At 38.6% G+C, this 14,698-nt stretch overlaps 1 protein-coding gene across 7 annotated transcripts in view; it reads left to right on the top strand.

Annotated features, from left to right (window-relative positions):
• EGF (epidermal growth factor) overlaps nt 1–14,698 on the top strand; it is a 104,586-nt gene that overhangs the window by 41,059 nt on the left and 48,829 nt on the right. For all 7 annotated transcript variants that reach the window (XM_078366699.1, XM_078366698.1, XM_078366697.1 and 4 more), the window contains 5 exons: nt 828–950; nt 1,787–1,909; nt 3,088–3,213; nt 4,558–4,694; nt 7,301–7,449. In XM_078366699.1, the coding sequence (XP_078222825.1) occupies nt 828–950; nt 1,787–1,909; nt 3,088–3,213; nt 4,558–4,694; nt 7,301–7,449 (658 nt within the window). The remainder of the gene's footprint in view (nt 1–827; nt 951–1,786; nt 1,910–3,087; nt 3,214–4,557; nt 4,695–7,300; nt 7,450–14,698) is intronic.

The following is a 14,698-nucleotide window of genomic DNA, read 5'->3' as shown; positions in this document are numbered from 1 at the left end:
TTACAAAAATTAGCCAGACATGGTGGTGTGCACCTGTTATCCCAGCTACTCAGGAGGCTGAGGCAGGAGAAACACTTGAACCTGGAAGGCAGAGGTTGCAGTGAGCCAAGATTGTACCATGGCACTCCAGCCTGGGCGACAGAGTGAGACTCCATCTCAAAACAAAAAAAAGAAAAAGAAAAAATAAATGCCATAAGCTTGTAAAGAGCTTTCAAGTGTCCCTAACTTAAATGGCATGCTATCTTTTCAAGGGAAATACTACTACCTTTTTTCCAAGGGTAATTCTAATATGAAAATCTATATTTGAAATATAAGCTGGGCCAGACATGGTGACTCACACTTGTAATCCTAGCACTTTTGGAGGCCAAGGCAAGATCACTTGAGTCCAAGAGTTTGAGATTAGCTTGAGCAACATAGCAAAACCCCATCTCTACAAAAAAACACAAAAATTAGCTGAGTGTTGTGGTGCAACAGCTGAGTAGTAGTCCCAGCTATTCAGGAGGCTAAAGTGGGAGGATCGTTCAAGCTCGGGAAGCAGAGGCTGCAGTGAGCCAAGATCATGCCATAGCACTCCAGCCTGGGCGACAGAGCCAGACTCTGTTTCAGGAATAACAAAATGCATAAAATGTGACAGATTAGAAATGGCTTTTATCATCATATCATTGACTTCTTTTGCCCTTTGCTAGAGTATGGAAAACATCTTGCCATGATCAATTACAGCATATACAAATATCAGATACCCTACGTTGTGATGACTTGTTAGTGATAGCACAATTTATTTTCAAAAAGTAACCATTTGCATGTATTTTGCTGATGTCATTGTGCAGATGTTAATGAATGTGCCTTTTGGAATCATGGCTGTACTCTTGGGTGTAAAAACACCCCTGGATCCTATTACTGCACATGCCCTGTAGGATTTGTTCTGCTTCCTGATGGGAAACGATGTCATCGTAAGTCATAGCAACCAGTATTTATTGCATTATTTTTCTTCATTTTTAATATGTTTCTAAGGTGGCTATGATCTGGGTTGGTGATCTTTAATCAGAATTACCTTGGAGTTTTATTTTGTTTGGCTTTTTAAAACATGGATGACTGCCAGCCTGAGCAACATGGTGAGACCCCATCTCTACTAAAAACATTTTAAAAAATTAGCCAGGCATGTTGGCCCATAACTGTGGTCCCAGCTACTCAGGAGGCTGAGGCAGAAGGATTGCTTGAACCTGGGAGGTGGAGGCTGCAGTGAGCTGAGATAAAGCCACTGCACTTCAGCCTTGGTGATGGAGGGAGAGCCTGTTTCAAAAAACAAAACCAAACCCACGGATGACTGGACTCTACCCCAGACCTATCAATCAAAACCTCTAGGGTTGGAAAACAAATCATCTGTCATCTATCTATTATCGATATTTTCCTGTTTCTTTGTCTGTATTACCTTATATTTCATGTCTATCTCTTTTATTTTAATTTTTAAAAATAACTGTTGGTACTATATTTCATTGTATATCGTTAAAGGATAGGCATGTAAAAAACCATCATGGTACTAAAAAACTTACCTATAATTTCTTACTATCGTTTAATGTCTAGTGAATTTTTAGGTAGAACCACAATACTATGATCATACATTAAAAAATTAAGGCTAGGCATGGTGGTTCACACCTGTAATCCCAAAACTTTGGGAGGTCAAGGCAGGAGGATCACCTGGCAATATTAGCAATATTAGCAACTGGTTGCAATAATTTTTTACTAACCTGATTTGACACTAATCTTGACCTTGTTCTTTATTAATTAGAGCTTGTTTCCTGTCCAAGCAATGTGTCCGAATGCAGCCATGACTGTGTTCTGACATCAGAAGGTCCTCTATGTTTCTGTCCTGAAGGCTCAGTGCTTGAGAGAGATGGGAAAACATGTAGTGGTGAGTTTATTTGCTTTATTTACCTTTATTTGAAAATATACATTTGCTCAGTGACATCTAAAAATTGATCTTATTGTCAAAGAAGAATCGATTTTCCAATATTGAACACTGAAAGATATTGATACCACAGATTAATACAGATTTAAATTTAGTTTTTTTATTTTTGTTTTTTTGTTTAGACAGCACAGTGTAGTGATTATGAGCAAGGACTTTGAGGCTTGGCAGCCCCGAAGTAGCATTACCAGTTACTAGCAGTTTTGGTTTTGGTCTAGTTATTTGTCCACTCTTGGTCTCTGTTTCTTCAGCTGCGTAGATATTGATACTTGCCTCCTTGATTAAATAAGGCTTCAGTTGCAGAGTGCTTAGTCTGTTTCTTGCACGTAATAAACACCTCTCTACTTTTATCTTCATAGAGACTTAAGTATATAGATAACTGGATGTAACTCAGAATTAGCAGAAGAGTTGTGTGTGGCTTTTTGACTTTTAATAAAGAAAGCAAATAAAGTCAAGCACCTAAAAATGTGAGAGAGAAAATATTACTCACTAGAAAGAGTTAGACCAGCTGCCAAACTCATCAGATGAATTTTTTGTTCTAGCCAACTGCCAGTGCACTTGCTCTTGAACTCACTGGTAGAATAAAAGGACAAGGGTCATTGGAATGTGCAGGTATCCAAGATGTTGGGTTATAGGGAAGGAGGGTACTGTGACATTTAGATTTTAATTTCAGAAAAATAACCTTGATTGCAGCCATATGAATGATTGTGGAAATATTTTTAAAAATTAACATATGGGCCAGGCACGGTTGCTCACACCTGTAATCCTAGCACTTTGGGAGGCTGAGGTGGGTGAATCACCTGAGGTCAGGAGTTTGAGACCAGCCTGGCCAACATGGCAAAACCGGGTCTCTACTAAAAATACAAAAATTAGCCTGGCATGGTGGCAGGCGCCTGTAATTCCAGCTATTCAGGGAAGCTGAGGCAGAAGAATTGCTTGAACCCGGGAGACAGAGGTTGCAGCGAGCCGAGGTTGCATCATTGCACTCCACCCTGGGTGAAAGAGCAAAACTCCATCTCAAAAGAAAAAAAAAATCAATGTGTGGTTGAATCACCCCATTCTTTGATGAAAATTAATTATATTTTGGACGACATAGCATCATCACCAAGCAATTGTTTTTGTAGGTTGTTCCTCACCTGATAATGGTGGATGTAGCCAGCTCTGCATTCCTCTAAGCCCAGTAGCCTGGGAATGCGATTGCTTTCCTGGGTATGACCTACAACTGGACAAAAAAAGTTGTGCAGCTTCAGGTTAGTGCTGTGGTTGTCTGGAACTGTGTCCTTGGAAACTAATTCATAAAAACCTTTCATTTAGAAAGATGGCAAGTCAATTGCTTTTGGTTTCTGGCTAGAAAGTATAATTTTGTATTTTTGAAATGGAAAAAAGGCAAATACATTATAAATGTGAATAATATGAGTAATAACAATATAACTAGTAATCATGCATTTAAAGAATACTTCTATTCTTAATTAGCATCCAGGAAAGGTTTGCCATATCAGATAGGAAAATCATGACAAGAATAGTCTTAAAACACTTTATAGTTAAGAGGTATTTAATAAGTATTTGTTGATTGATTTGATTTTTATCTCTCCAGTGAATATAATCACAACACTTTGACAAATTCTGTCTTTTTTATGTCAAAATTAAATATAAATTTCTATGCTTCAGCTATTTTTTTTGTCTTCTGATATTACATCTCTTGCACCCTTCAACAGCCATGGAAATTCTAGATTTATACCAAATTGATTTAATATCTCCTGAAGGCTCATTACGTTTTTGATATATAATGCTTATAATGCTGTAACATAATGATGATTCTGTATACCTTGCCCTAGTGAGACCTCAATATTGTTAAATTCTCAGAGCCTTCATTAATATAGCATAATCTAAATTCTTAAAATTATCAAGGGTCTTGCTATTAACTCAAATCATCGTGCCTACATTTAAGAAGTGTCTAGGCCAGGGAAAGTTATTTATTCAGACATGAATGTATATAATCTACTACTATTAGTCTTTCAGTATGTATGAATCAAGAAGATGTATAACCCTAAGACTTACATTACTTAGCTATGGTGTTGGTTATTTAATGCTGGCTCTTTAAGTAATTCACTCTTTTTTTTTTTTTTAAAGAAAAAGATGTTTAATAGACTCATATGGCTGGGGAGGACTCACGATTATGGCAGAAGGTGAAAGGCATGTCTTACATGGTGGCAGGCAAGTGAGAGAATGAGAACTATTCAAAAGGAGTTTCCCTTATAAAACCATCAGATCTCATGAGACTTATTCACTACCTGAGAACAGTATGGGGGGTACTGCCCCCATGATTCAATTATCTCCTACCAGATGCTTCCCATAACGTGTGGGAATAATAAGCAAATACCTGGAAAGGGAAGAAGCTAGAAATTCTGGCAATAGGTCACCTCCTCGAAGAGGACATCTTGCCTGTTTTTACCTATACCGTACTAGAGGGAAATTAAGAAAACAAGCACTGTAGAAATTGAGGGAAAAGGTACAATGAAAGGGAAGAGTCAGAGATGCCTCTTAGTTTCTAAGGCACATTTTAAATGCAGCCATATTTGAACTTTGGTTAACAGGACCACAACCATTTTTGCTGTTTGCCAATTCTCAAGATATTCGACAAATGCATTTTGATGGAACAGACTATGGAACTCTGCTCAGCCAGCAGATGGGAATGGTTTATGCCCTAGATCATGACCCTGTGGAAAATAAGGTATGGTTTTGTTGCTTGAACAGATGTGGACATGTTGCTGCTCATAATGATTTCATTCATTTTTATGAGCAGTATTCCATTGTATATATATGACACATTTTAAAAATCCACTCATCCATTGATGGACATTTAGACTGATTCCATTTAGACTTTGCTATTATGAATAGTGCTGGGTTAAACATACAAGTGCAGATGTCTTTTTGATATAATGCTTTCTTTTCCATTGGGTAGATACCCAGTAGTGGGATTGCTGGATTAAAAAGTGGTTCTGTTTTTAGCTCTTGAGAAATCTCCATGTTTTTCCCATAGAGGTTTACAACTTTACATTCCCACTTACAATGTATAAGAGTTATTTTTTCTCTGCATCCTTGCCAACATCTGTTGTTTTTTGACTTTTTAATAATAGCCATTCTGATGGGTGTAAGATGCTATCTCATTGTGGTTTTCATTTTCATTTCTCTGATGACTAGTGATATTAAGCATTTTTAACATTTATTTGCCACTTGTATGTCTTCTTTTGAAAAATGTCTGGCGTGTCCTTTGCCCACTTTTTAATGGGGTTGTTTTTTGTTTTGTGAATTGTTTGCATTCCTTATAGATTCTGGATGCTAGCCCTTTCTGAACTGCATTGTTTGCAAATATTTTCTCCTATACTGTAGGTTATCTGTTTACTCCGTTGATTATTTCTTTTGCTGTGCATAAGGTTTTTCGTTTAATTAATTCCCATTTGTCTATTTCTGTTTTTGTTGCATTTCCTTTTGAGGACTTAGTCATGAATTCTTTGCCTAGGCAAATGTCCAGAAGAGTTTCTCTTAGGTTTTCTTCTAGGATTTTTATAGTTTCATGTCTTACACTTAAGTGTTTAATCCATCTTGAGTTAATTTTTTAAATATAGTGAGAGATAGGAGTCTAGTTTCTTCCTACTGTTTATGGTGCTCCAATTTCCCCAGCACAATTTACTGAATAAGATATCCTTTACCCAGTGTATATTTTTGTAAACTTTGTCAAAGATCAGTTGGTTGTAAGTATATGGCTTTACATCTGGGTTCTCTATTCCATTCCATTGGTCTATGTGTCTGTTTCTATACTAGTACCATGCTGTTTGGGTTACTATGGCCTTATAGGATAAAAGTCAGGTAGTATGGTGCCTCCAGTTTTATTCTTTTTGCTTAGGATTTTTTGTGCTTTTCAGGCTTATTTTTTGTTCCATATGAATTTTAGGATTGTTTTTTCTAATTATGTGAAGAATTATATTGGTAATTTGATAAGAATTACATTGTATCTGTATATTGCTTTGGGTCATTTTTAAACAGTGTTGTGGAAATTCTTGTACATGTGTGATAGGCTACATAATAGACTGAAAAAGAACTTTGAACTGGTCAGATATTCTATTGAACAAGATGGATGAATTAAAATGAAATTACAGTCATGCATCACTAATGACAGGTGCATCATTAGTCAATATTGTCATTGTGCAAACATCATAGAGTGCAATTACACAAACCTAAATGGCGTAAGCTACACTCACCTAGGCTATATGGTGTAGGTTATTGCTCCTAGGCTACAGACCTGTGTGGATGTGACTATGCTGAATGCTGTCGCAATGAAGTCACACAATATTAAATACCTGTGTATCTAAACATAGAAAATGTACAGTAAAAAAATATGGAATAAGAGATATTTTTAAATGATACACCTTTATAGGAGACTTACCATGAATGAAGTTTGCAGAATTGGAAATTGCTCTGGATGAGTCAGTAAGTGAGCGCTGAATTAATATGAAGGCTTAGGACATTACTGTACGTTGCTATAGATACACTGAACATTTAGGCTACACTAAACTTATAAAACAATAAAGTAATTGCACTATGACATTGTGAATGCTACAATATCACTAGGTGATAGAAATTTTTCAGTTCCATTATCATCTTACGGAATCACCATAATATATGCAGTTCAGTGTCAACCGAAATATCATTACATGGCATCTGACTGTATAGAAGATTAGAGACAAGAGAAACTTTAGCAAATACCTAGTCTAACTTCCTCATTTTTACAGTTGAGAAAATTGAGGTTAAAGAATTTATTCAAAACAATCAGGCAAATAAGTGACAAAACTGGGAAACAGTTTTGACCTGCATTGACTGTCTCTTGACTTGCAGTGAAGTGGGATGCTATGGACTGAACCCGGTTTGTAGCCCTCACTAATTGCAAATCATTGCTCCCTTTCAGAAGCCACTATGGTTCAAGCATGATGTCTATGTCATTGACCAATGATCAAGGGTTAATAAATTACCAATAGCATTAGCAATATGTGCCAGATACATGGCTAAGGAGATATCTACATCTCTGTCTGTCTGTCTAATGAATCTGGTATTATTATCCTCATTTTACCAATGAGGAAACTATGATTCTGAGACATTGAGTAACTTGCTTAAGGTTACACAAATCTGGGAAGCAGCCTAGTTGGAGTTTATTTGCAGGTCTGCCTATCTCTAAAGTCAAGCTTTTAACAGATACACTGTACAACCTAAAGACTAACACTATTTGTATACATTCCACATTAGTTTAAAAAAGATCGGAAATGCTTGTGTCCTCTTTTGTAGATATACTTTGCCCACACTGCCCTGAAATGGATAGAGAGAGCTAACATGGATGGTTCCCAGCGAGAAAGGCTCATTGAGGAAACAGTAGATGTCCCAGAAGGTCTTGCTGTGGACTGGATTGGCCGTAGATTCTATTGGACAGACAGAGGGTATGTTTTCTGCTTCAGTTTTAAGCTATGTGAGATGGGAGTGATGGGATAGGTAATATTATTGGCTTCATCCTTCACTTTGAACACAGAAAAATGTTGCTGGGCACTTGGCTGGGACTGGAGAATAGAGGCCACCATTGCTGTCCACATTGCTTCCACTTCCTCTTTTCATCAAGATTGCATCTGTGTGCATGGGAGGATTTTGAAGACTAAGAAAATAGCTTGAGTCAGGAGCAGAAAACCAAACACTGCATGTTCTCACTCATAAGTGGGAGATGAACAATGAGAACATATGGATGTAGGGAGGGGAACATCACACACTGGGGCCTGTCGGGAATTGCGGGCAAGGGGAGGGATAGCATTAAGAGAAATACCTAATGTAGATGATGGGTTGATAGGTGCAGCAAACCACCATGGCACATATATACCTAGGTAACAAACCTGCACGTTCTGTACATGTATCCCAGAACTTAAAGTATAATAATAATAATAATAATAATAATGATAATAATAATAAGTAGCTTGTGTTTTGGCCATTCAGGCTGTTGTTATCAGGGAAATGCAAAACCTGTCTGAATATAATCAATAAGCATCCTCTGAGCATCTGCTATGGATATAAGTCATTCTCCTAAGTCACATGGGACCTATATAGGAGCCTAAGATATACTCCGTCTTTTTAGTCAGCTCTTCATTTAGCTGGGGAGATAAGGTATATTTCCCCAGCAAAAATATTAATATAAATTCTTGGTCTAAATAGCAGTTCAAGAAATGTCATAAGGCCTCACATAAATAATTGCTAAATGACTGGTGTACATTCTCGGAGGGAGCCACCATGGAATGAGCTTTGGCATGCAAGTGACAAATCTTGGACTAGAATGTTGACTAGGTAGTTAACATGCCTGTTAAACAAGCATGAAGGAGGGAGGAGAACCGCAGCTGGTGTTGTGAGGAAAGCGCATGAGATAAGAGGAATGTTGTTTCCCTACAGTGGGAAACAACAGAACCAGAGTGCAGTTGTGAAACCCCACTCTCAGAGCTGCAGGAAGGGCTACTGTACTTGGTGTGTGTGTGGTCTGCGTGAACCACAGAACTAAATGGTCGGAAAAAGGAAGGAAGTGGCTGTATCCCTTATGTGTGCTAATGAAAGCCCACTTCCTCACAGAACTACAAGAGAAGCTGCTAACCACAGATCTTTCACAGAATAATATTAGAGATGCAGCGTGCTCTAGAATATATTCTCAGAGTAACTGAAAGCCAGAAAGTGAAATGGTGGCCATCCTTAACATCTGGTGCCGATGCAACCAAGTAAAATAAAATAAAGGGGAGAATTAGGGTTTCACCTCTGTGAAATCAGCAGTTCTAATACAGAAGGAGAAGTCCCAGGGAATGGGTTTCTTTTTTTTCTTTTTTAAAGTGAACTATAAAGAAAACCTATAAGTACTACCACCTGATCTTTGGTAGACAAGTATTCAGTGATGAATAAGCAGTAGTTTGATAAATGAATGACCTTTTGTTACTTCAGAATCTATAGCTTATCCCTTCTGAAAATAATCATGTATTAAGAAGTTGCCTGAAATGCTTACTGATTACATCGATTTCCTCAGCTGTCAAAGCATTTTAGATATTTTAAAACCCGAAACCACTTATTTTATTTTAAGAAAAAATGGTCCTAGGAAAGATATACAATATCCCCAAAGTCAAATTGCAAATAATGACAGAGGATCTTGGTCTTGGCTTTCAGTTCTGTGTCTCCACATGTGTTCATAAATGCTATTTGTTTGGCACAACATATTTTCCGTTTCATTGTATTTCCTCATTATGGTTTTAAAATATGGTCTCAAATTCTTTGGTGCTCATTCCAGTGAGTGTCATTGAAGTCTTTGCCCTCTCTCTTGAATCTGAATGGGCTTGTGACTGCTTTGACCAATGGAATACTGTAAAGTGATGGTCTGCAGCTTCTGAGGTAAGGTTATTAAAGACCACTGGGCTTCTGCGTTGTGTTCTGAATACATATTCTTTTTTTTGTTTTTTGTTTTGGAAAGAAAGAAAAAAAAGGAGTGAAGGGGAGGAAAAAAGAGAAAGAAAAAGAGGGAGAGAGAATAAGAATGTAGCTTTATTCTAAAAATGGGTATTAATAATGGCTGATCAATATTTTGTGTATTTAAAATGAAGAGCTCTATAAATATTTGTTGAGTTTACTTGTTCCGGATCTGAGTTCAAGTCCTGGATATCCTTATTAATTTTCTGTCTCATTGAGTCTAAATCTCTTTATGGGTCTTATGTATCTGGGTGTTAGAATCATTAGCTCTTATTGTTGCATTGATCCTTTTACCATTATATCTTTGTTGCTTTGAAATCTATTTTATCAGATGCGAGAATTGCAACTCCTGCTTTTTATTTATTTATTTATTTTTGCTCTCCATTTCGTTGGCAAATCTTTCTCCATCCCTTTGTTTTGAGTCTTTGTGTATCTTTGGATGTGAGATGGGTCTGGATATAGCATACCATTAGGTTTTGGCTGTATCTTTTGATTGGGGGATTTAGTCAACTTAAATTTAGGGTTACTGCCATTTGATGTTAACTGGCTATTTTATCCATTCGTTGATGTAAATTCTTCTTTATGTTGATGCTCTTTACTTTTTGGTATATTTTTAGAAAGGCTAATACTGGTTGTTCCTTTCTATGTATAATGCTTCTTTCAGAAGCTCTTGTAAAGCAGGCCTGGTGGTAATAAAATCTCTGAGTACTTGCTTGTTCATAAAATATTTTATTTTTCCTTGAATTGTGTGGCTTAGTTTGGCAGGATATGAAATTCTGGGCTGAAAGTTCTGTTCTTTAAGGATGTTGAATATTGGCCCCACTCTCTTCTGGCTTGTAGGGTTTCTGTTGAGAGATCTGCTGTAAGTCTAATAGGTTTCCCTTTGTGGGTAACCTGACCTTTCTCTCTGGCTGCCCTTAGTATTTTCACCTTCATTTCAACCCTCATGAATCTGATGATTATGTGCCTTGGGGTTGCTCTTCTTGAGGAATATATTTGTGGTGTTCTCTGTATTACCTGGGATTGAATATTGTCCTGCTTTGCTAGATTGGGAAAGTTTTCCTGAATAATATCCTGAAGGGTATTTTCCAGCTTGGATTCATTCTCTTCGTCACATTCAGGTACACCTATCAAACGTAAATTAGGTCTTTTCACATAGTCCCATATTTCTTGGAGACTTTGCTCATTCCTTTTAATCCTTTTTTCTCTATTCTTATCTTCTCGTTTTATTTCATTAAGTAGGTCTTCGACCTCTGATATCCTTTCTTCTGCTTGATCAATTCGGCTATTCAAACTTCTGCATATTTTGCTAAGTTTTTGTGTTGTGTTTTTCAACTCCATTAGTTCATTTATATTCCTCTCTATATTGTCTATTTTTGTTAGCATTTCGTCAAACCTTTTTTCAAAGTTCTTAGTTTCTTTACATTGGGTTAGAATAAGTTCTTTTAACTCCCAGAAGTTTCTTATCATCCACCTTCTGAAGCCTACTTCTGTTAATGGCACACAGTCCTTTTCCATCAGGGCTTGTTCCGTTGCTGATGAGGAACTGTAATCCCCTGTAGAGGGAGAGGGGTTCTGATTTTGGGTGTTCTCAGCCCTTTTAGGCTGGTTTCTTCCCTTTGTTATAAATTTATCCATCTGTCATCTTTACAATTACTGCCTTTCTAGTTGGGTTTCTGAGTGGACGTCCAATTTATTGGTTCCCAGCGATGGAATCCGAGCAACCCAGTGCACTGGCCAAAACAGCAGCGATAAGACTGATGGTGCTCTTCTGCCTGGGAATATCCTCCCGTTTACTCTGCACGAAGAGCTGCTGCACCGAGGTGCCAGCAAAACCGCTGTGCCGGCCACAAGAGTCACGCTGGTGACCCATGGGGCTCCTCCACTGGGAATCTTCTGGTCTGTGAGTGGCAAAAACTCATCTGAAGTGTGGCATCCTCTCGTTCTCTGCGCTTTCACTGGGAGCTACAATCCCGAGCTGTTAGCGATCAGCCATCTTGGATTTAATCTCCGGAATGGGTTTCTATGCCTGGGGGTAGGTAGGTTTTTTTTTTTTTTTTTTGAGACAGAGTCTCACACTGTGGTCCAGGCTGGAGTGCAGTGGTGTGATTTCAGCTCTCTGCAGCCTCCGCCTCCCCGGTTCAAGTGATTCTCCTGCCTTAGCCTCCTGAGGAGCTGGGACTGCAGGCACCCACTACCACGCCCAGCTAATTTTTTGTATTTTACCGGATTTTACCTTGTTAACCAGGATGGTCTTGATCTCCTGACCTTGTGATCCACCTGACTTGACCTCCCAAAGCGCTGGGATTACAGGTGTGAGCCACAGTGCCCACCTGGGGGTAGGTGTTTTACATCCTAGAATATCTCTTTTAATAAGGATATGAATAATTCCATACAGGTAAAACCTGTATGGGAAACAAGTTTTAAAAAATCAACCAGATGTATGATGTGGTTATCAGTTAATCAATAATATGGCCCTTTTACATCCAAGGTGAGCATATTTTCTTTCATTCATTCATTTGTTCATCTAATTATTCCTTCATTTCTTTGTTATTTGGGGGTTTATTGAATAACTGCAATGCACCAGATACTGTGCTTTATATCCATGACACTATTAAATCCCCAAAGTTAAGTTTTGTTATCTCCAATTTAAAGATTAAGCAAATTGATAATTGGAGAGGTAAAATAACTTTCCCAAGGTCAGGCAGTCAACAAGTGCCACGGGGATCTGTAACTGGAACCCAAGGATGGCCATTTACAAAGTGTGTGCTCTTAATAGTCATAGAGATGTACCACCACCCCAAACCAGCGTGGATTTTACATGTGCCTGACTCAGAGTCATGTGACAAATTAAAATCAACTTCAGTTATAATAATTATAAAAATTATGATAATGACCTTCTCTGCATTGAACCTAGTTAAAAGAATATTTTAAATGGCAGCTGTGTCTAATAACAGAGCTGCACATGGTTGTTCTCAGAAGGGTAAACGATGATCAAGATGACAGATGTCAACTACTCTCAGGCCCTCTAAGGATGCCAAGTCTTCTCATATTTCCCTACATTCACAAGGCACCTCTAATTTTAACAGTGTTTGATTAGTAGCACCATGGTGCCGACTGCAGAGGCAGTGCCTTTGGGAGATAGACAGGCACCACTGTTTCCTGGAGAATCAGACCCCAAATTCCCCAGTTCATTGGCTTCAGTAATAACAAGCCCTTCTTAAGTCCTCTGGCTATAAAGGCAGCTGCTAAAAGAAAACCTTTAATTTGTCAGGAAATGAGAGGTTTATGGTTTGAAAACCTTGATATTACCTAGAAATTGGACTTAAATAACTGAAATTCCAATCTCATAATATTAGATCACATGGTAACTCTTAGCCAATCAAAAGAGCCAAAGTGGGATGCTTGCAGTTCATTTTGGCATAGGAAAAGACGAATTCAAATTAACATCTAACTGTAGGAAGGCAGCAAATTGATAATTCCAAGGGTAATGCTGTTATTTAGTATCAAGGAATACTGACTCCTAAGGTCAATTGCCCAGTAAAGAATCAAGAGGGCAAAAATATAAGCTATCTGTTTGCTCATTTTTTTTGAGGTAACAAAATCTAATATAAGGTAAAAAATCACTCTTCTAGGGTTTTTGATGAACAACTCTTACCCTAGAAGGGGGGTGAGTTTTTCTCTTGGAGGATCTCAGTGGTATTGGGATGATTAGACAGTGGATTGACAGACAAGAACACACCACTAGATTAAAGGTGATGCTTGAACTCCCATGAACCCAAATGTCCCTGCTGGTCTTTGCTTTCTCATTTCCAACACTGGAGTTTGAGATTTGCTCTCTAGCTGAATCAAATAGAAGTATATTATTAGGTGAACACCTTGGGAGAGCTTTAAAAGTAAATTCGAGCAATCCTGCCTTGAGACAACTCCACAGTCAGGAGCTTATGTAGTTCTCAAGTCCCATCACCTAACTCCTGCCTGAAACAGAATTTGGAAATGATGTCTCTCATCTGTAAGATGATTAGAGATCACGATGAGATCAGAACTGACAGTTTCATCTTTCCTGGTCATAGGCAAGTGGCCTCAGAATTTCTTCCCTCCCACCAAGGGAAGAGGCCCAGCGACAGTTGTGTCTGAGAACAGAACATAAGACATTAAGTTCATAAATACCATCCACCCAGCAGTATCCTTCCTATGACCACTTCATCTGGGAGCAAAATTATCTTTTTAAAGTGGCACTGGAGTAGAAATGGTTTCAAATTCTCCACTGCTTTTAGTTGGTAGTTTGCAAAGTGTTCCAGACCCAGCATAGGCACTGAGCCAGTTTTACCTTCACCTCTCTTCTGTGTACTGCCTGTGAGAGGCATACATAGAACCCTGTTCCCTATACAATGCCTAGAAAATAGAGTTGATAAACCAGCCACTGGAGAAGGTCTCCTTAGCATTTTGTAAAACCGAGAGCAGGGAGTGGTACTACTCTGTGTTTCTAGGCTGGCTTGTTTCATGCAGACATTGCCCTCAAGAGCAAGGCGAGAGACCTTTAACAGATGTTTATTGAATGAATTAAAGGTGGTTATATTTTCTAGTTTGAAGTAGGGAAGCAGGGAAAGCAGGCAGTATATGGGGGAAGGGAGGCTCTTCTTAGCTCTATTTATATCCCCTCTGCCTGTGGTCCTACCTGCTCCAAGAAGCTGCTCAGCAGCTCCTGAAGGCGGCGGGGATGCCATAGAGTCGTGTTTAGCATTTGAATCTATCCAGTTTTCTCCATCTCTCCTACTACAGTTTTTTTTATTGAGTTTTAGGTTTTGGGGTACATGTGAAGAACATGCAAGATAGTTGCATAGGTACACACGTGGCAGTGTGATTTGCTGCCTTCCTCCCCTTCACCTATATCTGGCATTTCTCCCCATGCTATCTCTCCCCAACTCCCCACCCCCCACTGTCCCTCCCCTATTCCCCCCAACAGACCCCAGTGTGTGATGCTCCCCTCCCTGTGTCCATGTGTTCTCATTGTTCAACACCCACCTATGAGTGAGAACATGCGATATTTCATTTTCTGTTCTTGTGTCAGTTTGCTGAGAATGATGTTCTCCAGGTTCATCCATGTCCCTACAAAGGACACGAATTCATCGTTTTTGATGGCTGCATAATATTCCATGGTATATATGTGCCACATTTTCCCTGTCCAGTCTATCATCAATGGGCATTTGG

Source organism: Callithrix jacchus, chromosome 3 (genome assembly GCF_049354715.1).
Source record: "Callithrix jacchus isolate 240 chromosome 3, calJac240_pri, whole genome shotgun sequence".
Lineage (NCBI taxonomy): Eukaryota > Metazoa > Chordata > Mammalia > Primates > Cebidae > Callithrix > Callithrix jacchus.
This window is presented reverse-complemented; position numbering and strand designations above follow the sequence as displayed.